The sequence below is a fragment of the Nicotiana sylvestris genome, chromosome 9 (genome assembly GCF_000393655.2).
Source record: "Nicotiana sylvestris chromosome 9, ASM39365v2, whole genome shotgun sequence".
In the NCBI taxonomy this organism is placed as follows: domain Eukaryota; kingdom Viridiplantae; phylum Streptophyta; class Magnoliopsida; order Solanales; family Solanaceae; genus Nicotiana; species Nicotiana sylvestris.
This window is the reverse complement of record NC_091065.1, coordinates 743,851-767,079: the sequence shown is the minus strand read 5'-3', so window position 1 is coordinate 767,079 and position 23,229 is coordinate 743,851. Positions and strand designations below refer to the sequence as shown.

The 23,229-nt window shown below is 35.1% G+C and overlaps 2 protein-coding genes, 1 non-coding gene and 1 pseudogene across 4 annotated transcripts; all 4 read right to left on the bottom strand.

Annotated features, from left to right (window-relative positions):
- Positions 1 to 774: 774 nt before the first annotated feature.
- Positions 775 to 2,473, bottom strand: LOC104246953 (dehydration-responsive element-binding protein 3). Its single transcript, XM_070156192.1, has 3 exons — positions 2,278 to 2,473; positions 1,128 to 1,259; positions 775 to 1,034 (listed from the first exon to the last, which is right to left on the bottom strand). Exons 1-3 carry the CDS (start codon positions 2,471 to 2,473, stop codon positions 775 to 777), a joined length of 588 nt encoding a protein of 195 aa, XP_070012293.1.
- Positions 2,474 to 6,734: 4,261 nt separating this feature from the next.
- Positions 6,735 to 11,953, bottom strand: LOC104246950 (uncharacterized). Of its 2 annotated transcripts, none has more exons than XM_070156529.1 (4): positions 11,654 to 11,953; positions 9,907 to 10,025; positions 9,720 to 9,790; positions 6,735 to 7,527 (listed from the first exon to the last, which is right to left on the bottom strand). In XM_070156529.1, exons 1-4 carry the CDS (start codon positions 11,799 to 11,801, stop codon positions 7,269 to 7,271), a joined length of 597 nt encoding a protein of 198 aa, XP_070012630.1. In that variant the 5' UTR covers positions 11,802 to 11,953; the 3' UTR covers positions 6,735 to 7,268. The 2 variants fall into 2 exon arrangements, with proteins under 2 accessions (XP_070012630.1, XP_009801168.1); XM_009802866.2 differs by having other exon boundaries at positions 9,907 to 10,020; positions 11,625 to 11,949.
- A 138-nt stretch (positions 11,954 to 12,091) lies between these two features.
- On the bottom strand, positions 12,092 to 12,173 carry TRNAS-CGA (transfer RNA serine (anticodon CGA)). Its single transcript has one exon. It is a non-coding gene; the product is annotated as a tRNA-Ser (tRNA).
- A 997-nt stretch (positions 12,174 to 13,170) lies between these two features.
- Positions 13,171 to 20,127, bottom strand: LOC104246951 (probable beta-1,4-xylosyltransferase IRX9H; annotated as a pseudogene).
- Positions 20,128 to 23,229: the final 3,102 nt, after the last annotated feature.

Below are 23,229 nucleotides of genomic sequence, written 5' to 3'. Positions count from 1 at the left end.
TTCTAATATTTTTAGCATTGAACCCATAAAATTTTTTAGGTTATGAGTTTAAACCTACCATTTGTTACAATTTTAATGAATTTTTAGAGATAAATTTATGCTCCGCGGCACAAATACTTGTTTTAGTCGATGAACCCGATCGCCAAACTCTACATTTGCCCCTGACACCAAGGACACCCGTAACGAATCATGGAAATTAGGATTCATGTTTAACAAAAATTAAAAAAAAAAATACTAAAGTATTTCTTCTCTTCTATAATTTACTCGTAGTTGAATTTAAAGAATAAAGTGAGGATTCGTACCACCAATATAACTTATTTGGAACTAAGACGTAATTATTATATATTTGCAACTTAGTTTTGTTGACATAAATATTACAGTACTTATTAGATATTTGTACTGATTAGAGATAATAGATACGTAATTATTCTTTCGGATTTTTTTATCGACGAGCACCAACCCAGTGACACACCAACCACGCCCCTTCTCTTTCTTCGATTATAAAGCCTCCTGATCCCTTTATTTGTCTTTCATCCCCTGAATAAGTAAGACCCCGCTCTTTCTAATTCAAAAAAAAGAGGGGCGAAGCGCCCGTTTGAAGTGGTGAAGGCCTATGCTACAGTAAGAAAAAAGGTACGTTAAGGTTACGAAGTCACCCGTGTTCTGAATCAACCACATATAATTACAGTAATGACAATAATAGTAAGTATAGTTGAGAGAGATAATCCAGAACCCATAAAAAATTGAAGAATGACACATATTCTGTTTTTTTACTTAGTAATTCCACAGTAAATACGGTTCAAAATAGCTTGAAATTACTCTTAATTCATCTTCACAGTTCAACCATGGAGAAGGATAGTCAGCACACATAAAATCATTTTTCAAATAGAACGAGTCATCAAAAATAGTTTCCAGTCTTGGTAACTCAATGATTTGTGTTAATTCATCGATCGTCGTCCCCAAATCTGTCATTGTTGAATTAGTTGGTAACAAAGAAGAAGAAGTTGACAGAGATGATGATAAAGAACAGCTCGGTGCATGAAGCATTTCGCGTTCATGCATGGTTCGGGGAAGAGCCGCACTCCTGATGTTGTGACGTAGGCAGCCTACCCTGATGCAAGCATCGATTTTGCATGAAGAATCAGAGTTTTGCATTGAAGCTGCTTTGGTTGCTGCTGCTTGAATGTCACGAGCGTTTAGTGACACTGGTCTTGGAAGTGAATTTGCAAGTTCTGGAAAGTTCAGGGTTACACCGTTACCTGTTGAGATATAATATAATTAAATAAAATACGATCGTTCTGACAACTTAATTAAGTTTTTATAACATTATTACATGCATAAAAGAATAAATTTTTGGCTATAATTTAAAATCATCACTTTTAACGTTCTTATTGACGTTAGGGACAAAAAAGAAATAATTAAGACTTTATTTCAAGGACAAGAATATTATATTATATCAAAAGCTTAACATATGATAAAGTTGCATAATTTGAATGTTACTAAGACAATTTTTGACCATTTTTCTTTTAGTAAATATAACATATTAATTTTAAATATTTTTTTTCATTACATGGGGGGAGAATACTATACTGGTGATGTAATTTGAACCCTAAACCTGACCTCTACTGTGGAAGGTAAGAAACTCATAAAATGGTAATGAGTTAACCCTCAACCTCAATAAGAACGTTTTATAAATAATAATTTAAGGGATCGCTTTGGTACGAGGGATAAAGAATAATTAATCCTGTAATTAAATTTGAGATAAGTTTATTCCATATTTGATAGGGATAAAATCGCAGTATTACTAATCCCATGATTAGTTATCCTCAAATTGTAAAAAAAAGAAAAAAAAAAAAAAAAAAAGGCAGCCCGATGCACTAAGCTCCCGCTACGTGCGGGGTCCAGGGAAGGACCATACCATAAGGGTTTATTGTACGCAGTCTTACTCTGCATTTCTGGAAGAGTCTGTTTCCACGGCTCGAACCCATGATCTCATGGTCACATGGCAACAACTTTATCAGTCACCCTGCATTTCTGCAAAAGGCTGTTTCCACAGCTCGAACCCGTGACCTCCTGGTCACATGGCAGCAACTTTACCAGTTACGCCAAGGCTCCCCTTATATTCTCAGATTGTGGTGTTCTTTTTATCCCTATAGGAGAGTGGGATATCAATTCCGGAATAACTATTCCCGAGATAATTAATCTTCAAAATAACTAGTTTCCCAACCAAACGACCCCTGATTATTTAAGAAACATGGTCACATAATTCAACATTACCTTTGATGGCTAAAGCAGCAACATCATGAGCTCGAGCAGCCATTTCTGGGGTAGGAAAAGTTCCAAGCCAAATTCTGGATTTCTTACCTGGTTCTCGTATTTCTGAAACCCATTTTCCCCAATTTCTCATACGAACACCTCGACATACTGTGTGTTTGTTGCTCTCTCGAGTTCTTTTTATCTTCTTTGCTTCCATTTTCTTGAAAGAAAAAAACAAATATAAGATATATATATATAGAAGAGAATATATAATGCAGAATGACAAAAAAAAGATTCATTCAAGAATAAGTTTTGGTTTTCATTTTACATCATTTGCCAATGAGTCGACTGCAATACTTATGGAAGGAGGAAGGGTGGATTGGGGGGGGGGGCATGGCAGGAAGGGGACCCATGGAATATATGCAGAGGCGAAGTCGGAATTTGAAGTTTATGGATTTGGGATTTTAATTCTAGGGGCAAATCCACCTCTCGACTTACGGGTTCACGTGAACCCAGTAAATTTTGTCCAAACAGTATAAATATATTCGAAAAATTTACAAAATATTTATAAATGTTTGAACGTGAAACAAGTTATTATTTAAAATGTACTCGAGGTCATTGCAGGAATCCATAAACATTAAATCTTGGATATACCTCTGTCTAATTCTTTTAAGTTATGAGTTCTAAATTAATAATTTTGTATACATCCAATGAATATATTAAGATAAATACAAAGTTTAGACCAAAGTTATTGAGTTTGGTCGAATCCGTAACCTACACACTAACTCGGCCCCTGAATGAGTGACTATACTATACGGTTAATTGTTCGTCCGAACTTAGTAATTTTTACTTAAATAATGTATTTGTGCTAACAAATTTATTAAATATATACAAATATTAAATTTAAAACTCACTTATTATCGCTTGAAGTCGTGATCAATTCAAATTCTCATTGAGTAGGCTAACTAAGGAAATAAATTACTTTCTATTTAAAACTCTCATTAAGAGTAAAATATTGGTGCGATTTTAAAATATATATTTTTTCGCTTTCTTAAAGTAATACGTTATCCTCGTCAAAATTATTCTATTTGTTCCAAAAATCAAGAAATGACAGTTTATCCCATGTCTATCAAATAAATATGGTAATGGTACGCAAGGGAGGGCAGAGCTGCTGACTTTTTGCTGAAATTTTTACGGGTTCAACCTTTAAGATTTTTAGTATTTAATCCGGTATATTTTTAAAGTTATGGGTTCATCTATACTATTTATTGTAATTTTAGATTTACACATAAATTTATGCGCTGCATCGAAATTTATGGGTTCAATGGAACCCGTCATTTACGTGCTACATACGCCCCTGAATATAGTCGTCCCTTAAAGCAGGCAATATATATATAATTTTTGTATATTAACATATGGTATACATATAATATACATATTTTATACATAATCAATGTATACTTTTTTATATATATATTTGATTAACGACTGTAATTACTCATACCCTGTCACTGTGTAAGGGGTTATCACTGCATGCATGCATTACACAAAATAAGACACAACTTTTTTTTAAAAAAATTTCGATGTTCGATATTCGCATTGGAAGTGCATGCATGAACTAAGGCATCGTATAATTAAACTTTTGGTATTAAACTTTGTATTAATCATGCAAAATTTAATACCAAATTGAAAGTCATACGTTGTATTACTAATTCTAGTATAACTTATATGAGAATCAATATATTATTTTATTCGAGAATACTCTTATCCACAGACCAAAATGCCTTTAAATTAAGCAAAATTGTTGTATTATTATTCTATCACATAATAATACCTACATTATTGTTCATCACGCAACAATTTTCATATTATTTTTCGCAGCATGATAACTCCTCCAATTCATTGCATTATAAATTCAAAGGCGTAGTCAAGATTTCAAGTTTATGAGTTCGGGATTCTAATCGTTTGAAATTACTGGGTTCTAAATTAATAATTTATACATATTCAATGAAATTTTAAATACAAATATAAGATTCGAACCAAAGCTATTGAGTTCGGTCGAACCCAACTTCTAGCACTCTAGCTCTGGCCCTGATTATAATCTCTGACATAACTAGACTGTATACTAAACGATCCTTAAATTAAATGACCTTCTAGACCTTTTTCTTCTGCTCCATTCACATGTGAAATTCAGGTTCATGAACTTTATGGTGTATTTTGCACTATAATCAAAGCTCTGCTACTGCTGCTGGCTAGTGCTAATACTGAGATACTCATGCTATTCAATGAGCTTCGAATACGCAGAAGCAGATCCAGAATTTTAATTTTACGGGTTCAAGACTCAGGTACTTAACTTCTGTGATTACTTGTCGTTGCTTTCGTTCCGGCCTTCTGATTGCAATATTCAGTTTTAGTTTTCTATCTTTGTAGTTTTGCTTCGGTTTTCTAATCAGTGTGCTTGCTGCTGCCCTTTCTTTTATCTTTCTTAAGTCGAGTGTCTTCCAAAAACCATCTTTTTGCCTTCTTGAAGATAGGGGTAAGGTCTGCATACATACTAGGGGCGAAGCCACCTTTTGCTAAGGATGATCAACTGACCACCCTTCGTCAAAATATTACGAAAAATTACACTGTGTGCACAGGTAAAATATTGATTTTAGACGTAGAAAACATATATTGAACACCCTTTGTCGGGAATTATTCTTTTACTTCCTTCAAGTCTGAACACCCTTGGAAATATTTCTGGCTTCACCACTGATACATACTACCCTCCCTAGACCCCGCTTGTGGAATTACACTGGGTCTGTTATTGTTGTTGTTGTTGGGTTCAGGACTCAAGTTCCAACTACTGAAGCATCACATTGTTTGAGTTATTTGGTTCATAGTACAGTAATTTGAGCAATTTCAGTGGATTTTACACAGATAAATCAAAGTGTGGACTAATTATGGGTTCATGAACCTGATGTTATTTTGCATTATAATCAAAGCTCTGCAACATCTGCTATGGCTAGTGCTAAGACTGAGATACTCATTCTATTCAATGTGCTTCCAATGCACACCTTGATAATAGTATGGTGTTACATGTTATCAGCTGTGTTTGTCATTGAGTATTAAAGGCATGTGAGTTCGGAATCCGAAAAATGAAAGAACTTCTTGATAGATTTATTTGATCGTACGCATCACGCTAGAATACCTCTGGTTCTAGAAAGCACATGAGTCTGAAGGTTATGCTGAATGTGCGATCGAGACTACACTATGTATGTACATGTACTGGTGAGCCGTTGGTCGGTCCTAGAAAAGGCGGCGATGGTGCGAGGAGTACTTAACAACCGGACATGCTGCAACCTACACCAAGCAGCTCTTTCGCTCTATAGGGGTAGGGGCGGAGGTAGAATACGGGATGCGGGTTCGGCTGAATCCAGTAACTTTTGTTCAAACCATGTATTTGTCTTAAGAAATCCATTGGACATGTAGAACTTATTAATATAGAATCCAGTCACTTAAAAAGATTACAATTCCAAACCCATAAGATTCAAATCCTGGCTCCGCCTCTATATAGGGGTCAGGGGACATAGCGCCATAGCACAACTCGATGCAAATCTGAATTAGTTGGGCCAATGAATTTTGAATACAAAATGCCAACTTCCCATGAACAAAATGTCCAATATCATACAAGTGTCAAGTCACTTGTGCAACAGTTACTCATCAAACTACCAAAAAGGCTTTAGAAAAAGATCAGAAATAAGCTGGACAAAATATATATCTGCAGTACTCAGGCAATTCAGTTGCATTATAAAAAGGCAGTCCGGTGCACTAAGCTCCCGCTATGCGCGGGGTCCGGGGAAGAACCGGACCACAAGGGTCTATTGTATGCAGCCTTACCTTGCATTTATGCAAGAGGCTGTTTCCACAGTTCGAACTCGTAACCTCCTGGTCACATGACAACAACTTTACCAGTTACGCCAAGGCTCTCCTTCACAATTCAGTTGCATTATATCTCAGAAAATTACCCTTGTTTCTTGATCTACTCTACAAACAATACTTCACCTAATGGACTCTATTGTATGTTGTTAGGGGCCCGTTTGGTTCAAGGGATAAGGTGGATTATCTCGATATAAATTTTGGGATTAAATTTATCTCGTATTTAGCTGAAGGTATTAACTAAAACTGACATTATTTTATACCAAAATCTTGATACTCTATCAGAGACGGATCCAGAATTTGAAGTTTATGAGTCCCTACAGTGACCTCAAGTTAATATACAATAATAATGGGTTCACAGTGAAATATTTATAAATATTTAGTGAATTTTTTAAATATATATACGAGGTCTAGAGAAAAGCTACTACGTTTCCGTGAATCCGTATCTCATACTCTAGATCCGCCACTATCGCACATAAAAGGTGGATAAATTACCTTTTATGTTGGAACCTAATCTCATGAGAAAAAACAAAGAAAAACAGAAAATAAGAAACCACAAAGGAACTGAATTTTTGGAATTATCTTCTAATATCAAAAAGACTAAGCAAATAGTTTTACATTAAACAGTAAACTGTGGTTCTATAAAGTACAGCTATAGTTTCATTGTGTACAGGTTGGCCAATTGTATCTTTTATTTGATTATTCATTTCCAATGATAAAGAAAATGAAGAATGGCAGGCTCCTCAGTCTAAAGTTAACTAAATCTAATTGATCAAATCTCTTACAAGGTGGGAAGTTATTGGAGGGAAGGATGCCGAGGGTCTATTTGGGGTTGCTCTGATGGTAAGCAACCTCCACTTCCAACCAAGAGGTTGTGAGTTCGAGTCTCCCCAAGAGCAAGGTGGGAAGTTCTTGGAGGGAAGGATGCCGAGGGTCTATTTGGAAACAGCCTCTCTATCCCAGGGTAGGGGTAAGGTCTGCGTACACACTACCCTCCCCAGACCCACTAAGTGGGATTATACTGGGTTGTTGTTTTTTGTTGATCAAGTCTCTTACAAAATACATACAAGATTGCAGTATTAGGAAAAATCATTTTACCCTTTTCTTCTCTTTGGACTCAGAATAAAATCATCATCGTCGTCGCTGCTATCAGATTTTAGTCGTTTCTTCGCCTTTACATCACCGTTCTTTGATACTTGTTGTTGCTTCTTTGAACTCTCAGGTTTGCTTATCAATGGCCGCGGAGGAGGAGATTTAATAGGAGTCCCCATGCGGATTTGCTTTTGCTTTCTCTGTTTTTTCTCGAATGCCTTCTTTGATCTCTCTGGCGACAACAGACCATGCTCCATCAACCTGCATTACATGCCTCAGTCTTATTTCAACATTTTTCTCTCAACTCTTTTAAGAAATGGAAGGAGCAAAAATATGAAAGAACAGTAAAAAATAGTGTGATAATTAAGCAGTAAACAACCTACGCTACGGTTAATACTTAAACTTAAGGAGTTGATGGAGATCCACAGAACTGAAGAATACTACTAGTATATATTAAGGACCCGGTTAAAATGAGGAAACAACCAATTACAAGATACGAAGACAAGCACATCGTTGTTGATCGTCCTGTGGTTAAGATGTCATAGTAAGCTTGGACCTAAAGATATAGTCAAGAAGTGGACTATCCACATGCTGTATATGGATACTCTACCGAAAGGCTCAAGGAGCATATGACATATGTTCTCTGATTGATTCCTCATGTAAGATCTGGTATGACTACCTTTACAATTACAACAGAGTACTGTGTGAATTAAGGATTCAAATGTGCAATGCTTTATAAGGTTCTTATACGGATTCAGATGTCCACTTTACTCGTTTAGTCTCTCAATTCATACAGGTAAATGAGAGTCTCAGGAGCCAAAAAGAACACATGATTGAGAATATGTAATGGCTATAATGCAAAAGATATAGTTGTCAATGCCGAGCAGAGCTAATACCAGTCATTCAGAAACACAAACAAACATCGAATTGGGCAGCATTTGAGGCTATATCAAATGCAAGGCCTCAACTGCCTCATTTAATAAACAATACATGTTCCTTTCACTTAGCTTATTGGCCGATACAGAATATTATGGTAATTATCTCTACCTTAAGATCATTTGCCTCAATGTACATTTATCCCTTTTTCACCAGAAAATATAAATCTTATCAGCTCATTGCTCTGCTTGCTAATTTGCCTAAAATCGTAGTTTACGTTCCAAGAAAAGCACCTAACAAGGTTCACAAATTTGATGCACATCCCACAGTAGATGATGGCGGAAAATCGTATTAGACCCAATTGCACATATTAAATGGACCTTGACCTTATTTATTGAGGGGCAATATAAGAACCAACAACCATTTCTAACTCGGACCAAAATGCTGCCGCACCCATGTTGGATCCTCCAAAAATGCACAACTTTTGGAAGATCCGACACACACCAGACAACATTTTCGGGGAGTCCAAGAAAAATAGTTCGCAGTATAATTATTTTTATAAAGAAGATACCTGACCTCCAGAGTTAAAACATTTTAGTGAAATAAAAACTTAACAGACCCCCTGAAGAAGACGCTTAGTAGCATGTGATTTTTGAGTATGTGCCAATGCATGTGATTTTTGAGTATGGAAAACATGAGATTTCCATACTGCAGTGGTGTCCGTGATTGCACCAAAGTTGGATCAGGCCCAGGCCCCCGAAGTCCAGTTATACTGCAACTGCAGCAAGGGCACTGCAATCATAGCAAACCCCCAAGTAAAAAAGATCAGATTTCGTTGATTTTAGAGTTCTAACTCCATTTTTGAGACTTTGAGCTACAGATTTGAGGTGATTTTTGGTGTGGGATCATCCTATATCATTATGGTAAGGCTTCTAATCTATAAATTTTCTTATATAAAAAGTACTGCAAATAATAGTCTTCCTTTCCTTCAAAACAAACCTCGTTCGTACTCCAAGTCTTCTACACGATACTCAAGTACATTCAACCTTCCATTGCCCCAACAAAATGGCAATCACAAGCATTCTAATACGATAGAGGTAATTTGTTGATATTCATATAGGTAATAGTTTTGCAGGAAAAATACGGATTTTGCTCAACAGTGTAAGAGAACTCCTGCCGTGGAATCTGCTTTAGGGGAAGTGGCTAAGAAATAGACTTAAGAGCAGTTAACAATATTGAGAAAAGAAGACACAAGCAACCATAGTGCTAGTTCACGTCTGATATCAATAACAAAATGGGTAATAGCAAGCATTCTGATATCAATAACAACAAACCCAGTGTAATTCCACAATTGGGGTCTGGGGAGGGTAGTGTGTGCAAACCTTACCCCTATCTTGTGAAAGTAAAGAGGCTGGTTCCAATAGACCCTCGACTGGCGAGCATTGTGATATGAGAGAGGTAATTAATTGATTCCTATACAAGTGTACTACATATAACTTACACACGGCAGGTCCCTAGACAAGTTTTTGATCCTTTTAAAAGTAAAAGATGCAGATACAATTGTCAAGAAAACTCACCAGAACTCTGCCATTTCACTTGAAGGTATCTGCTTTGACAACGATTCATAGAATAACCTCAATGGTTCTCGCTGTTGAAGAGAACATACAAAATCAAAAGAGTGGACAAGTCACTTCGGATTTCCATCATAATGAAGCATTTAACAGATCATGAAGAAAATAACGAGCAAAGCAATCGATCTATCACCTCTTCAGGAACATCATACTTCTGGCCAGCCAAGGAATAAACTTTCTTCACTCGAGTTTTGGTTTGCGTTTTTGTGACAGTCTTGGATGAACTTGAGGTTGTTTTTCCTTTCACCTTTACTTGGACAATAAGGATTCAAAAAACTAATCAGGGCCATAATCATCAAATCAGAATAAGCTTTGGTCATCAATTTCTATACAGCTAAGTAATAAGAGTAGGTGGGGTGGGATGGGATGATAAAACTCAAAGAAATAGATGCGGTAGAGATTTCATTGTCATGTTCTCAATTATCGGTTTCAAGCTAATTGGTGTTGAGAAAACACTTAATTCATGGCCATTCACGTAATACCTTTCTTAAGTTACACATTCATCTGAATTTAACCCTACTCAGACAAGACGCACTAGCATTTCAGCATGGAAAACAAATCAACAAGAAATCTCACACACCCAAATCAAAACAGTAAACAAACCATACAACAAAGAGAGGAAAAGAGGAATCTTTTCAACTGCTCGAAAAAGGACAACACGGTGCACAAGGTATCCCGCGTTCACACGGGGTTCGGGGAAGGGCCGCACCCTAAGAGAGTGTGATGTAAACAGCCTACCCCAAGAATATCAAAATTTTGAAGAACAAGAAAAGTAATGCTCTTTTGTTCGAATGAGTACTGATATTAGAGACCACAAAGATAGGAAAATTTAAATCTTTTAACTACTAGTAAGGAAAATAATGAATTATAGTATACCGACATTTGAAGCATAAGAAAAGCAATAACCTTTTGCATATGGGTACCTCAATTTTTCAAGAATATCAAAATTTGAAGTATGCAAAGATCATTTTTTACCTCAAATTTTTCAAGAAAATCAAAATTTAAGGCATAATAATAAGATCTTTTACCTCAACTTTTCAAGAATATCAAATTTTGAAGCATAAAAAAAAAAGAGGATCTCTTACAAATGTTACATCAATCTATTACCAGTACACAAATTATTTACCAATACTAGAACTAAATGCATCTCAAATTTAACAGATTTCTATTACTGATTATAACTAGTTTAGGAATGAAACTTAGTTGACTAATTGTAAAAAAGCAAGGATCTTTTGCAGATGGGTACCTCAAATTTTCAAGAATACTAAAATTTGAGCCATTAAAAGATGATCTTTTACCTCAAATTTTCAAGAATATCACATTTTGAAGCATGAAAAGATGATCTTTTGCAGATGTTACCTCAATCTTTTACCAGTAAACAAATTATTAACCAATATTAGAACTAAATGGATCTCAAACAAACATTCATACTACTGACTATAACTAGTTTAGGATTGAGACTTAGTTGATTAATTGTAAAAAACAGTGATCTTTTGCAGATGGGTACCTCAAAATTTCAAGAATATCAAGAATATCAAAATTTGAAGAATAAAAAGATGATCTTTTGCAGATGTTACTTCAATACTAGAACTAAATGCATCTCAAATATAACAGAAAATCGATGTTACTTCAATACTAGAACTAAATGCATCTCAAATATAACAGAAAATCACATAGAACAATCATATTAATTAATTGATTTAAAAAAAAGCAAGGATCTTTGGCAGATGGGGTACCTCAATTTTTCAAGAAATATCAAAATTTGAGCATAAATGGTGATCTTTTATCTCAAATTTTCAAGAAATATCAAATTTTGAGGCATAAAAATATGATCTTTTTGCAGATTGGTACCTCAGTTTTGACAGAAATGGCAGATTTACCCTTTAAATCAGCAGATTGCTTAGATGAGATCTGAATAACCTTCTTCTTGATAAGAGATGAATCAAATTTGGGTTTTGAAGATGACCCAACTTGATTACTACTACTGGGTTTCACTTTTACAACACTAGATTTACTCTCTGTAGCCATATTTAGAGCATGAATATAAAATAAAAAATCTTGGTTTTGATCTGATAATGTTCCTTATCTTTGCTGGTTTTTCTCAGTGGTTTATTGACATCAGGATTTGTTAACTGTAAATTCTTTGTGAGTAAAATTGCTAAAAATAGATTTAACAGTGAGATAAAGAAAGTGAAATGGAAATAAGTGGTGATTTTGGTAGGTAGGTTTTAACTGCTTTTAACCTCGTCAACAACGCCCAACTGTTACTAAAAAATATATAAAAATTTAAAATTAAAAAAAAAATAAAAAAAGGTAAACGTCGACAGCAGGATTCGAACCTGCGCAGGCAAAGCCCAACAGATTTCGAGTCTGTCTCCTTAACCACTCGGACATATCGACAGATTGCTGAATTATTGTCACCTAATGTACTTAGACTGAGATTTATGTATGTGGGGGGTTTTAATCAAGCTTTGCTTTCGTAAAAGGGCAGCCCGGTGCACTAAGCTCCCGCTATGTGCTGGATCAGGAGAAGGGCCGGACCATAAGGGTCTATTGTACACAACCTTACCTTGTATTTCTGCAAGAAGCTGTTTCTACGGCTTGAACCCGTCACCCAAGCTTTGCTTTCATATCAAACCAATTCTTGCTTTATATCATTTCTAGAACAGAGTCAATTTATTGGATGTTAATTTTATGTATATCTATCACTTAATAAAATTATCGAGTAAAATGTTATCGGATGACATTACTTTAGCCGATGTATATCCATTACTGGACTAGATAATACTTGAAAAATTGTCCATGTGACTTAACACGTATATCGCCCCCACCATTTCCATTTTCACGATTTAGGTTGCTCACATTTCGCTCTTACATCACTATATTTTAGTAGTTTACTTTAGAGTAAATGTATTACTTATATGATTTATCTTTAACTAGTTTTAGAATTGCAACTATCTTAAACAACTTATCTACATGCCTGCTCAAGGTAGGATAAGGTCTACGTACAACTATTCTCTTCAAACCCTCACTAGTGCGATTACACTGTGTTTGTTGTTGTTATTGTTGTTGTAAGTTTTAGTCTAGCCGATGGTCTATCGGAAACAGCCGCTGCCCTTCTAGGGGTAAGGGTATGGCTGCGTACATCTTACCCTCCCCAGACTCCACTTGTGGAAAACTATTGGTTTTGTTGTTGTTGTAGTAAGTTTTAGAATGCAATAACAAAACAGTGACAATTTAACCTTCATTCACTAAATGTTTTGGTTCTTTTTCAACAGAACAAGATCTATATACCTGAACTTTCACAACCAAAAGGCATACATACAGGATAAAAATGACAGATTTTGGAAGTTGACAAGAACGAAACTGTGTTCGCACCATCAATCGAATTGGCTCATTTCTGCTTAGCTAGGATGTTTCGTGTTACATTTTCATCTTACAATTGAAAACAACCACTCTATCTCCACAAGGTAAGGGTAAGGTCTGCGTATACACTACCCTGCCAAGACCCCACTGTGTGGGATTACACTGGGGTCGTCGTTGTTGTAGTTTTCATCTTACAATCAAGAAAACCTCTCCTTAGCTCTTTAAAAGAACAGCCATAAAAATGAAACCTCTAGTACACAATATACTTCAAGAAAGCATTAACATTACAGTCAATCTTGCAAAGCTAAGTCTAGCAACTAATCTGCAAGCTGCTCAATGGGGTTGAATCCTCCATTGGACCATTTAGTTGTATTTCGAAAAATCTTTAGTCTGAAGACTTGGCCGGATACTTGCAACTCTACATTTGTGTAGATGACAATGATATCTTCTCACCAATCAGTTAACAACCTGGCTTACTGTGGTTTTCCACTTAGTAGCCAGATGTATAAAGTGCGACGAACTCAGAAACTGTACAGAAATGTTCCCTTGTAACAAGAAAAGTGGGGAGGCAGCATTCCTGTAACCACCAGCGGACAGTCAGGATATATATTTGCAGTAGATGCTCATAATCTTAACTATTTCTCCCTGCAATTGGAAGGAAAGAGCAAGGTATATTACACAAACCAAAATCGCGATACATTGGAAGTAAAACATAACTGGATAAAAAGTTATTTGTTTTTCTTTCACATTTATTTTCCTAGACACTGGTAGACATATTATAACTTCAAAAGAGGTCTTCCGTCTTCCATTTTCAGGAAGAAAAAAAAAACACAAATAATAATGAACTTAGGTGCAACTGCTGTGCAGAGCCTCAATACATGATCTGTAAAATATTAACAAATGAGGTAACTTTCCTAATACGTTGTGCTCTGATGTTACTAAGGAGTAAGGCAGGGATTCTTTTGCTGACTACGTGCTGCTGAACAAGAATCGTTAGATGGCTTAATTTTTTCTATATCCCTCATTTTCATTTCATCTGGCGCCAATTGCTAGAGTAGTGTACGGTAAAAGGGGGAGATAATCTTATATAGGAGGAAGTTTAATGGCTGATTCAGGTAACAAGGAGCAGTTTGATCTAAGCTATTCAAAATTCACCTCGTTTTGTGCTTTGAATATTATATAGCAGGAAAGGAATCACGGCATTCCAATTAAAAAGCAGAAAAGCTAGGTTCTTCTGCTCGATAACGGTTAAAGAAAGTTCTAGTAATGTACTACTTTCACCATCTTGGAAACAGTTTCCAAATCCAAAAGTGAGTCAGCATGAGTTGTTATATATCGCTGAGCTTCGAACTAGTAGATGTCTTCAGGTGTATGCACCTAATGTGTAATTTTTTTTTTTGATTTGCACCGGGTGTCCGAGTCTCTTCGAGCCCCGACTATTCCCGGGGGTGCACAGGCCCTCGACAAGGAGTTTCCCGCAAGTGCACCACGGTTAATTCAGGTTTTACCCAGTCCGATGACCCTCAGAAATTGTTTGCACCCAGTGGGTTTCGAACTTGAGACCTTGAAAGGGAGCAAACTCCAACGCTCAAGTCAATTGCCACCGGGCCAACCCCTGATGTGTAATTCCCTTGCTATGATTGCAATAGATTATTTGTTTGCAGAAACAGACGTGAAAATGAAATAGAATAAACAAAATGAGGCTTAGATATATTATGGTAGCTATTTGAACACTCACAGCGGGGGGAGAGGTGGAGGGTTATGCTCTCTACAATGACAAGCAGACGTTTGAAACAAAAGCTAAAACATATAAGTAATAAAATTTCAAAAAAAATTGAAATGGACTGTTCTTTGATTTATCTCTATCATAAAAACTGAAAGTTCCAAAATAAAAGAAAGTTAAGAAGCTCCTTTGTAAAATCATATCATACTGCTCAAAAGAATGCTAGTAATAAGCTCCTAGCGGAAAATAAAGAACATTATTCGCTCACCTTGTTTCATTGTACAAGTGCAGTCTGTATATGTCGACATTGTCACACACTTGCAGTAATAGTGCCCCTGTAACTCCTTACCAATGGCTCTGTGTTGAATTGCCAAACCATGATTCTTGAGCAGTGCGTCGGAAAGCCTTCCATTTGGCTTTCATCTTCCACAACTTGTTCAATAAATGCGCTCACCTGTAATTGCAGTAATGCGCTCACTTCTTCATCTTTATAGTTACAAGGTGCTAGTAAATAATCATGTTATTTGTGATGTATAGGGGTGTGGCGACTAATAAAAAAATTGTTTGCAAAGCCATTAGAGTTACAGTAGTAGCAGCAAAACTCACTTGCAAGCCACCTTTAACTATATCGAGCTGCCTAATGGGCTCTAGTGTTGGCCGACTCCACCTCTTTGGATCCCAAAGTACTGTACTATTGAATGCAAATCCTGATATTTCAGCGTAGAATCTCTGGAATCTTTTTGCCGTTCCATCTGTATGCCAACCTATAACCTGAGAGCCATTACAGATTGGACCCTGCAAGATAACTTTCCTATTATTTTCAGCTAGTCTTGCCACAACCCATGTCCCGAACTGGCTGCATACAACAATTCTCTATCAAGAAAGCTGATCGACAGAGTGACAAAGTCAGAAAATAAGTAGACCAAATTTCATCATCTTGTCAACGAGATCCAGTCTAAATATAAGAAATATAAGGTTGGGGGGGGGGGGGTTAGGGCAATGCAAATGGTAAAATAGTATGGTTTGTCTCAAACAGCAACATTTATAAAATAAAAAGAGAATCCACCATAGGACGTGTATTTGCTAAATGTATAATTGTATGACGGCTCAGAGTCAATTAGGTGCATTTCTAATACTTTCTTTTTAGTGCTTGTCTTCATATATATACACACCAGCTTTCAGCTGACAGGGAATTTATGGATCTTTTGTTCTAGAATTTCTAATATAAAAGGGTGCAAAACTAGCAGGGAAGCTATGGATCAGAGTAGAAATTGAGCAACTAAATGTTCTTTTACTTGATAAATTTAACATAATTCTATATCTCCATTTCCTGAACTTGTATGACTGTTGTTTGTATAGTTATTTTTCTACAGTTGTATAAATATTACTACTACAACAACAATGACCCAGTGAAATCCCAATAGTGGGGTCTGGGGAGGGTAGTGTGTACGCAGACCTTACCCCTACCCCGAGGGGTAGAGAGTCTGTTTCCGAATGTATAACTATTACTACTATTTTTCAAATTGTGGTTTTGTTCATAAAAGCGTGAAATTCAGTTGTATTTTTCAGCTAAATTCCCAGCAGTTCTTGGTGTTTTTCGCCTTTGACAATACTATAAGACCATAGACATGACAAAACATTTTTGATCACTCTCACATGTGGGAAGATTTGTCGAGTGATTGGGAAGCCAGAAAATGACAGAAAGAATGAGTAGTCATTTCAGGATTGAACTCTAAGGGGATGTCACATTTCCAACTAGATCCGTTCTCTGGCATATTAGCCATGTCGTTAGTTATCATATAAGATAAGTCAATAACTATGACTCAATCCTAAACTACTAGGGGTCGGCTATATGAATCGTCTGTATCCATTCCGCTCCATTGCAGTTTCCTATTCAAGACTATGTTGATCCTTGATTGTTCGTTCTTCTATGTACGCAATCATCAAATTAGTTGGGATCGGCTATATGAATCTTTTATTTCTGCTCTCCTCTAACGTATAGACTTTACTGTTTAGGACAACTGTGATATTAAGCTGTTGTTTGCTTTCTTGAACCTTCATTTCACTAGTACACTTTTATGAGATTAGCTTGAATCAAAACGTATATATACAAAGGGCGCAAGTGCTATCACCAATTAGAGACTATGAGTCTTGCTCTATTTACCTTTATTTCCTACTTATCCGGAACATTTAATTGCATTCTTGTCGTCCTTATTTCAGGATCTTCTTTCAGTGCAGAACTTCACCGAAACGGGTGAGAATAATATGACAAGCATTTTATCCAAAAAATTGAACCATAATTTCCAACTCACTGCTTATCGTTTCTGATTATTTGGTGACGATGAACTACAACAAGTAGATACATTTAACAAAGTAATAATATCTTTATCATAACCAATGACTTGACATAAATAGAGTTTTCAATGTAACTTTCCAGTTGGAAACTAAGGAAAACTTTAATAGTTGATATTCTTCTTATATCCAACTTTCACTAGGTCATAGAACTTACAATTTGAAGCTGTCTTCGACATTTCAGTTTAAATTCTTTCATGCATATATGGCAATAAATCTACCATGAAAGAAATTTAGATATACACGTCCTGATTATCACCAAATCCAGTTACCCCTCCCCCGTCCCTCCCCTGCCCCAACAAAAACAAAAGAACATGTGCCATAATGTACCTATCCAGGCACATAGATCAAATATTTATCTCAAGAGGATGTATATCGTTTACCTCATTATTATGCATTTAAACAACGACAACATAACCAGTATAATCCCATAAGTGGGGTCTGGGGAGGGGTAGTGTGTATGCAGACCTTACCCCTACCTTGTGCAGGTAGAGAGGCTGATTCTGATAGGCCCTCGACTCATGGATTTATTATGCATTTGAAAATGGATTCCAATTCCATAACTGCTAAAATCAAATAAGAACAACTTCACAAGAATCAAAGGAAAAGAGATTTGCAAACACTAATAGAACTGAGCAATCTCAATGTTCTGTGACGACATAATCTGCTGCAAGAATTGCTCAACATATCACAATTCAAAACACAAGATTGCTAATACGCAGGCCAATCACCAATAAAAAAAATAAAAGAAAGATAGCTAGCATACAAAGTTATATGTAAAACGAATAAATAGACTACCTGATCTGCCGCATTTGTTCAAAGACATCAATTGAGTATATGTTGGAATCATCTGCGAAGTAAACAATCCCATCAAGATGGTGTGTTTCAATGTGGTTTAGTGCCACATTCCTTAGGTTCACACTTTTATCCTTCACTATGGTGGAGTTCTTCTTGCATACGAGATGCCTGTACATAACTCCGGTTCTCCTCAATATATTAGCTGTCTCCGTTGACTGAAAGTCCATCTCCACAACTATCCACAACAAAGGAGGTGGGACTAATCTTAACTTGTGGGATAAACGGTTTAGATTGTAAGGTTGAAATGACCGAACTTCTGTTGGCGTTACAATGATCAAAAGTTTTCTTGACGCCGTCAAATCTTGATCAAGTGATTGGTTAACAGACGCATTGACGGCAATTTCAGCTTTCAATTCACTGTATAATTTATTAGTCGTTGACGTAGAATTATCAAGGAAAGCCGAGCTGTTTACAGATGATGCCATATTCCTAGACAAATCATCAAATAAGCGGCCATTTTCGTAAGAGTGGAACACCTCAAAGGAGAAAGCTTTATGTTTCGACATTATATTTGCTGACAAATTCAGAGAAACAAATGGAGTGAGGCCAATAAAAACTCCAAGAACAAAGCACATAAAATTGGAGAAGTGCTTTCCTCCAAATTTGGCCCTTTAGCTTTGACCTCTCTAATGTCCTAGATGATCTTCGCGACAAAACACCAACTACAAATGTCCGAACTTTATAGAATGCATAATCCAATGAACCAAAAAAAGAATGCAAAACCCCTGCAGCCGGTGTATAACTTTGATTACACGACGATGACTTGGACAATGGCGACGCAACAGAACATGCTTCCCCATTAATTCTATTCCCCGGGCGAGGTACTGGGGACAATGCTCTTCTTATTGAAGCCATTGATTTGCTTAAAATACCTTCACTCCAACTGGTAAGCAAAATTAAATCAATATGAACAACAACAACAACTACATCTCAGTCCCAAACAAGTCGCGGTCGGCTATATGAATCCTCATTGACCATGTTTCTCCATTTAAGCTCAACTCATGTCCTCATCATACCAAATAATTCAATATGAACTTAACTTCTAAAAGAATACATAGCTAAAACTCATCTAAAAAAATCTGAAAATATCAGAACAGATAAATACTCCATGCTTGTTCATGTGCTATATACTATCTTTTTCTCAAAACACTATGCTCGGTATTGATATATTCAATACAATTTCAAACTACCTAAAAACTACAGCAAAATCAGTCCTTTTTGAGGATTTGCAGCAGAAATACAAACACTTGACTCATTTAACAACAAGAGTCAAGTGGTTGATTACTCAACTAATCACAGCTCAATTTCTAATCATTCCAAACATTCTTGTAAGCAAGAACTGATATAAAATCAACCAATGACACTCTATGTTAATGAAAAATCAAAACTTTTTCAACTAAATCATAAACAGAAATCAAGAAAACCAATACCCATTAGCCAAAAGTACCAGGAATACCAGATTTCAACTTCATATGAGCAAATCTTGAGCTCAAATGAAAAGGGTCATTGCATTTCTGTTCAATATGAATTGGGTCTTTGATATTTTGAACTCAAGTGAATAGGAAACAATATATTTCTCACTTCATTTGGCTATGTAAAAACCTCATTTTTACCAATTTACTAGCCAAATGTTTCTCTTTTTTTGGGGTCCAGAGGAAACTTTTATTGGCACTTTTAAATCAAATGCAGAGTTGAGTTGAGTTGAGTTGAAAGTGTTTTTAGGAGAGTATAAAGAAAACGACAAAAACAGCAACAACACAGTATAATCCCACTTAGTGAGATCTGAAAAGACTAGCGTGTACGCAAACCTTACCCCTACGCTAAGTTACAAAGACTATTTCCAAATAGATCCCGGCATAGTTACCTCCAAGAACTTACCAACTTGCTTTTGGGAGACTCGAACTCACAACCACTTCCTTGCGGTCACAGCAACCCCGAGAGAGAGTCAAATGACAGAGATGCTGAGGTTAATTTAAAATTATTATTGGATTATTAAAATTCTGTTCTTTTAACAATAAAGAACACAAAGGATAACAAAAGCAAAATGTCCCACTAACTCAAAAGTATATTAGTACAATGTTTAGTGATCTCTATTTTCTAGACATTAAATTATTGGTACAATGTAGAGTACATTGGTACAATGTTTAGCGATAGAAAACTATCTTATTTTTAGGGTGTGTTTGGTATGAAGGAAATACTTTTGTCACTAAAAAAATATTTTCATGTAAAATGAGTAGTTTTATCACTTTTTTTTTTGATTGGTTGGTGAATGAAAAACTTTTTCTGAAAAATATTTTATAGTATTTGGTTAAAGAGTAGAAAATACTTTTTAGGAAAATATTTTTTATGCTACCATCCTCATCCTATTTCCCCTAAGTCCCCATGTTTTATGGGGAGAAATTCAAAACTAGTCAGATTTACAAGTGGTCATTCAAAAAGAGCCACAGTTTCAAAAGTCATCGAAATTTAGTCAATTTTCATGTAAAGATAAATATGAACGAAAACACTCTTCAAAATTCGGAAAATACTCCAGTATAATATACTGGAATTCCAGTATAATATATTGGAACTCTAGTATATTATACTGGAGTTTGGAGTTCCAGTAACTCTAGTATATTATATTGGAGCCAGTAAAGTATATCGGTCCAGCATAATATGCTAGAAGTTCATACGCATGTGCATCGAACTCCAGTATATTATGCTGGACCGGTCTCTGTTGCAGCAAAATAGTGACTATTTTTCAATGACTTGATAAACGCTGACTATTTTTGAATGACCATTTCGAAAATGGCTAGTCCGTGCTATTTTAACTGTTTTATGTGCTCTTTCCATCCCCCCTCCAAATACTCAATGTTTTAAAGACTCTATTTTGTTCAATAATTTAATAGGGAATAGGGTAGGGTGGGGGTAGGTTAGGTGGGGTATGGGGGTGAGTTGCTTGGGATAAGGAATGGAGTGGGTAAAGTTGAAAAAGAGTTTTGGAAAATGTATTTCTCTTCTCTTGATATGGAAAATATTTTTCTCCAATTTAAGGAAAATGAGTTCATGAGAAAAATATTTTCCAAAACTTTTAAGCCAACCAAACATGGAAAAATTGGGAAACATTTTCCGGAAAATATTTTTCGTCATACCAAACACACCCTTACTCTTAACCCTAATATGCAGATAAATTTAAATTATATTTAAAACTTGAGGGGTAAATTTAAATATTTTTTCTCGAGGAGTTGAACGCCATTTCATATTGGAGTTTCCTTGAGGATAAGGTCAAATATAAGACGACTTGCTAACAATAAAAAATATGAATAGATCGAAGGTATAACGAAGGACAAAATTGAACAATTTTGAATAATTTATTTAATTTAGACCTTTTCTCTTTTTATGTAGAAACCGAAAAAATTATTGAAATAAAATATCACGGCGAGTTTAAAATATTACGTAGTAAATAAATGTGAATTCGTTAAAAAAAAAAAAATTCATATAGAATAATGTTATAGGGTATAGAATACTTTATAACATGTTAAAGGTAATCATATGATTAAATTGTATGAATAAGACAATTGAAACAATAACACTGCTTTCTTAATAATTAATTATTTTAGTAGACAAAAATATGTCTTCAGTGGACACCCATTTATCTATACCCAATATTTATACCAAATCGATAAAAACAAAATAAGTGTTTTTTATATGTATTTCTTACTTAATTAACCAAAGTTTATATTATCACTTTATTTTTTAGTTAGAAATTAGTCTTAGAATGCTATTGATCAACTACTGATGCTGTGCTTTATTTTCTGTGTATTAATACCTTACATCTTTCTCGTATTTCATATATCTCTTATATTGCTGTTACATTGTTTTTTATGGTATTTATGTTATGTTATGATTTTTATGGTATTTTATGTTGTTTTATTATGAGTATATTGATAGTACTAATATAGTGTCTCTTGTTGCCTCTTCGAGCCGAGGGTCTCCTGGAAACAGCCTCTCTGCCCCTTGGGGTAGAGGTAAGGTCTGCGTACATATTACCCTCCCCAGACCCCACTTGTGGGATTACACTGGGTTGTTGTTGTTGTTGTTAAGGTTACTTGCATTACTTTGGCATAAACAACAAATGTTAATAAGTATTTACTCCTGCTTTTTTAACAAATGAGATTTAAATTTTTTAGGGTATCTATACTATATTAAAAGCACGGATGTCATTAGCGAAATGTCGTTCGCCTTTTTTACCCTTTAGAAATAGACTTTATATTAGACAAAATTATAATTTAATTATTTTCCTAAATTTTATGATTTTGAAATCAGCTAAAATTTTGGTTATTAAATTTTTCCTTATTTTAATTACATGGAAAATCCTAATATAGACATTTAAAAAAAATTATTTTTGAGAAATAGGAGTATTACGTAGGAGTATTGAGTTTCTTTTCCTTACTGCAAATTCAATGAAATGCTTGACATTTATTCTTATTATATAGTGCACTTAGAATTTTAAGGGAAGCTTCTGTATATTATTACTATTAAATAAAAGTGAGAGGTTTATATTTAATTAAATATTTTTTAAAACTAGTGAATTTATGTTTCAAATATTATAAAAATTAATAAAGATAAAAATATTATTCGAGTTGAAGGAGTTCGAAAATTATAAAAGTACGAATCCCCAATGCGAAAAAAATAAAGTTATTTCTTTTTAATAGTTAGAACAAATAATTAAGTCTTTGAATTAATTACTCCCCCGGCTTCAATTTATGTACAAAAAAAATATTTTTCGAGATTCAAACTACCGAAATTTTAAAATATTTTTTCCATCATATTGGCGCGAGAAAAATTGCAACTTATAGTATTTCTTATATAGTTTTTGAATATTTAAATTTTAACTTTAAAATATCAAGTTAATCTAATTCAATTTAGCTTTAAATAATAATCATATTAACTCTTGAAAAGCGAAAAGATTCACATAAACTAGAAATGAAAGAGTAGTGAGCACAATAATTCAATTTTACTATTTTTAAGATCATCATACAAGTAAGATTATTTAAAATTGATAAAATTCTTAAGTAGAGCTGTCAAAACAGGCTAGCCCAGCCCAACCCAACCCAAACCTCGTGGGCTTTTTAATTTGGTGGGCTAGGGCGGGCTGGCCCTCCATCTATATGGGCC

Coding starts and splice junctions, on each gene's coding strand:
- LOC104246950 (XM_009802866.2), bottom strand. CDS start 11,801: ATGGCTACAGAGAGTAAATCTAGTGTTGTAAAAGTGAAACCCAGTAGT. Junction 9,791..9,906: donor AGTATGATGTTCCTGAAGAG/GTGATAGATCGA, acceptor TCTCTTCAACAG/CGAGAACCATTGAGGTTATT. Junction 7,528..9,719: donor AGTGAAATGGCAGAGTTCTG/GTGAGTTTTCTT, acceptor CATGTAATGCAG/GTTGATGGAGCATGGTCTGT.
- LOC104246953 (XM_070156192.1), bottom strand. CDS start 2,473: ATGGAAGCAAAGAAGATAAAAAGAACTCGAGAGAGCAACAAACACACA. Junction 1,260..2,277: donor TGCTGCTTTAGCCATCAAAG/GTAATGTTGAAT, acceptor ATATCTCAACAG/GTAACGGTGTAACCCTGAAC. Junction 1,035..1,127: donor CTCTGATTCTTCATGCAAAA/TCGATGCTTGCA, acceptor TGCTTCATGCAC/CGAGCTGTTCTTTATCATCA.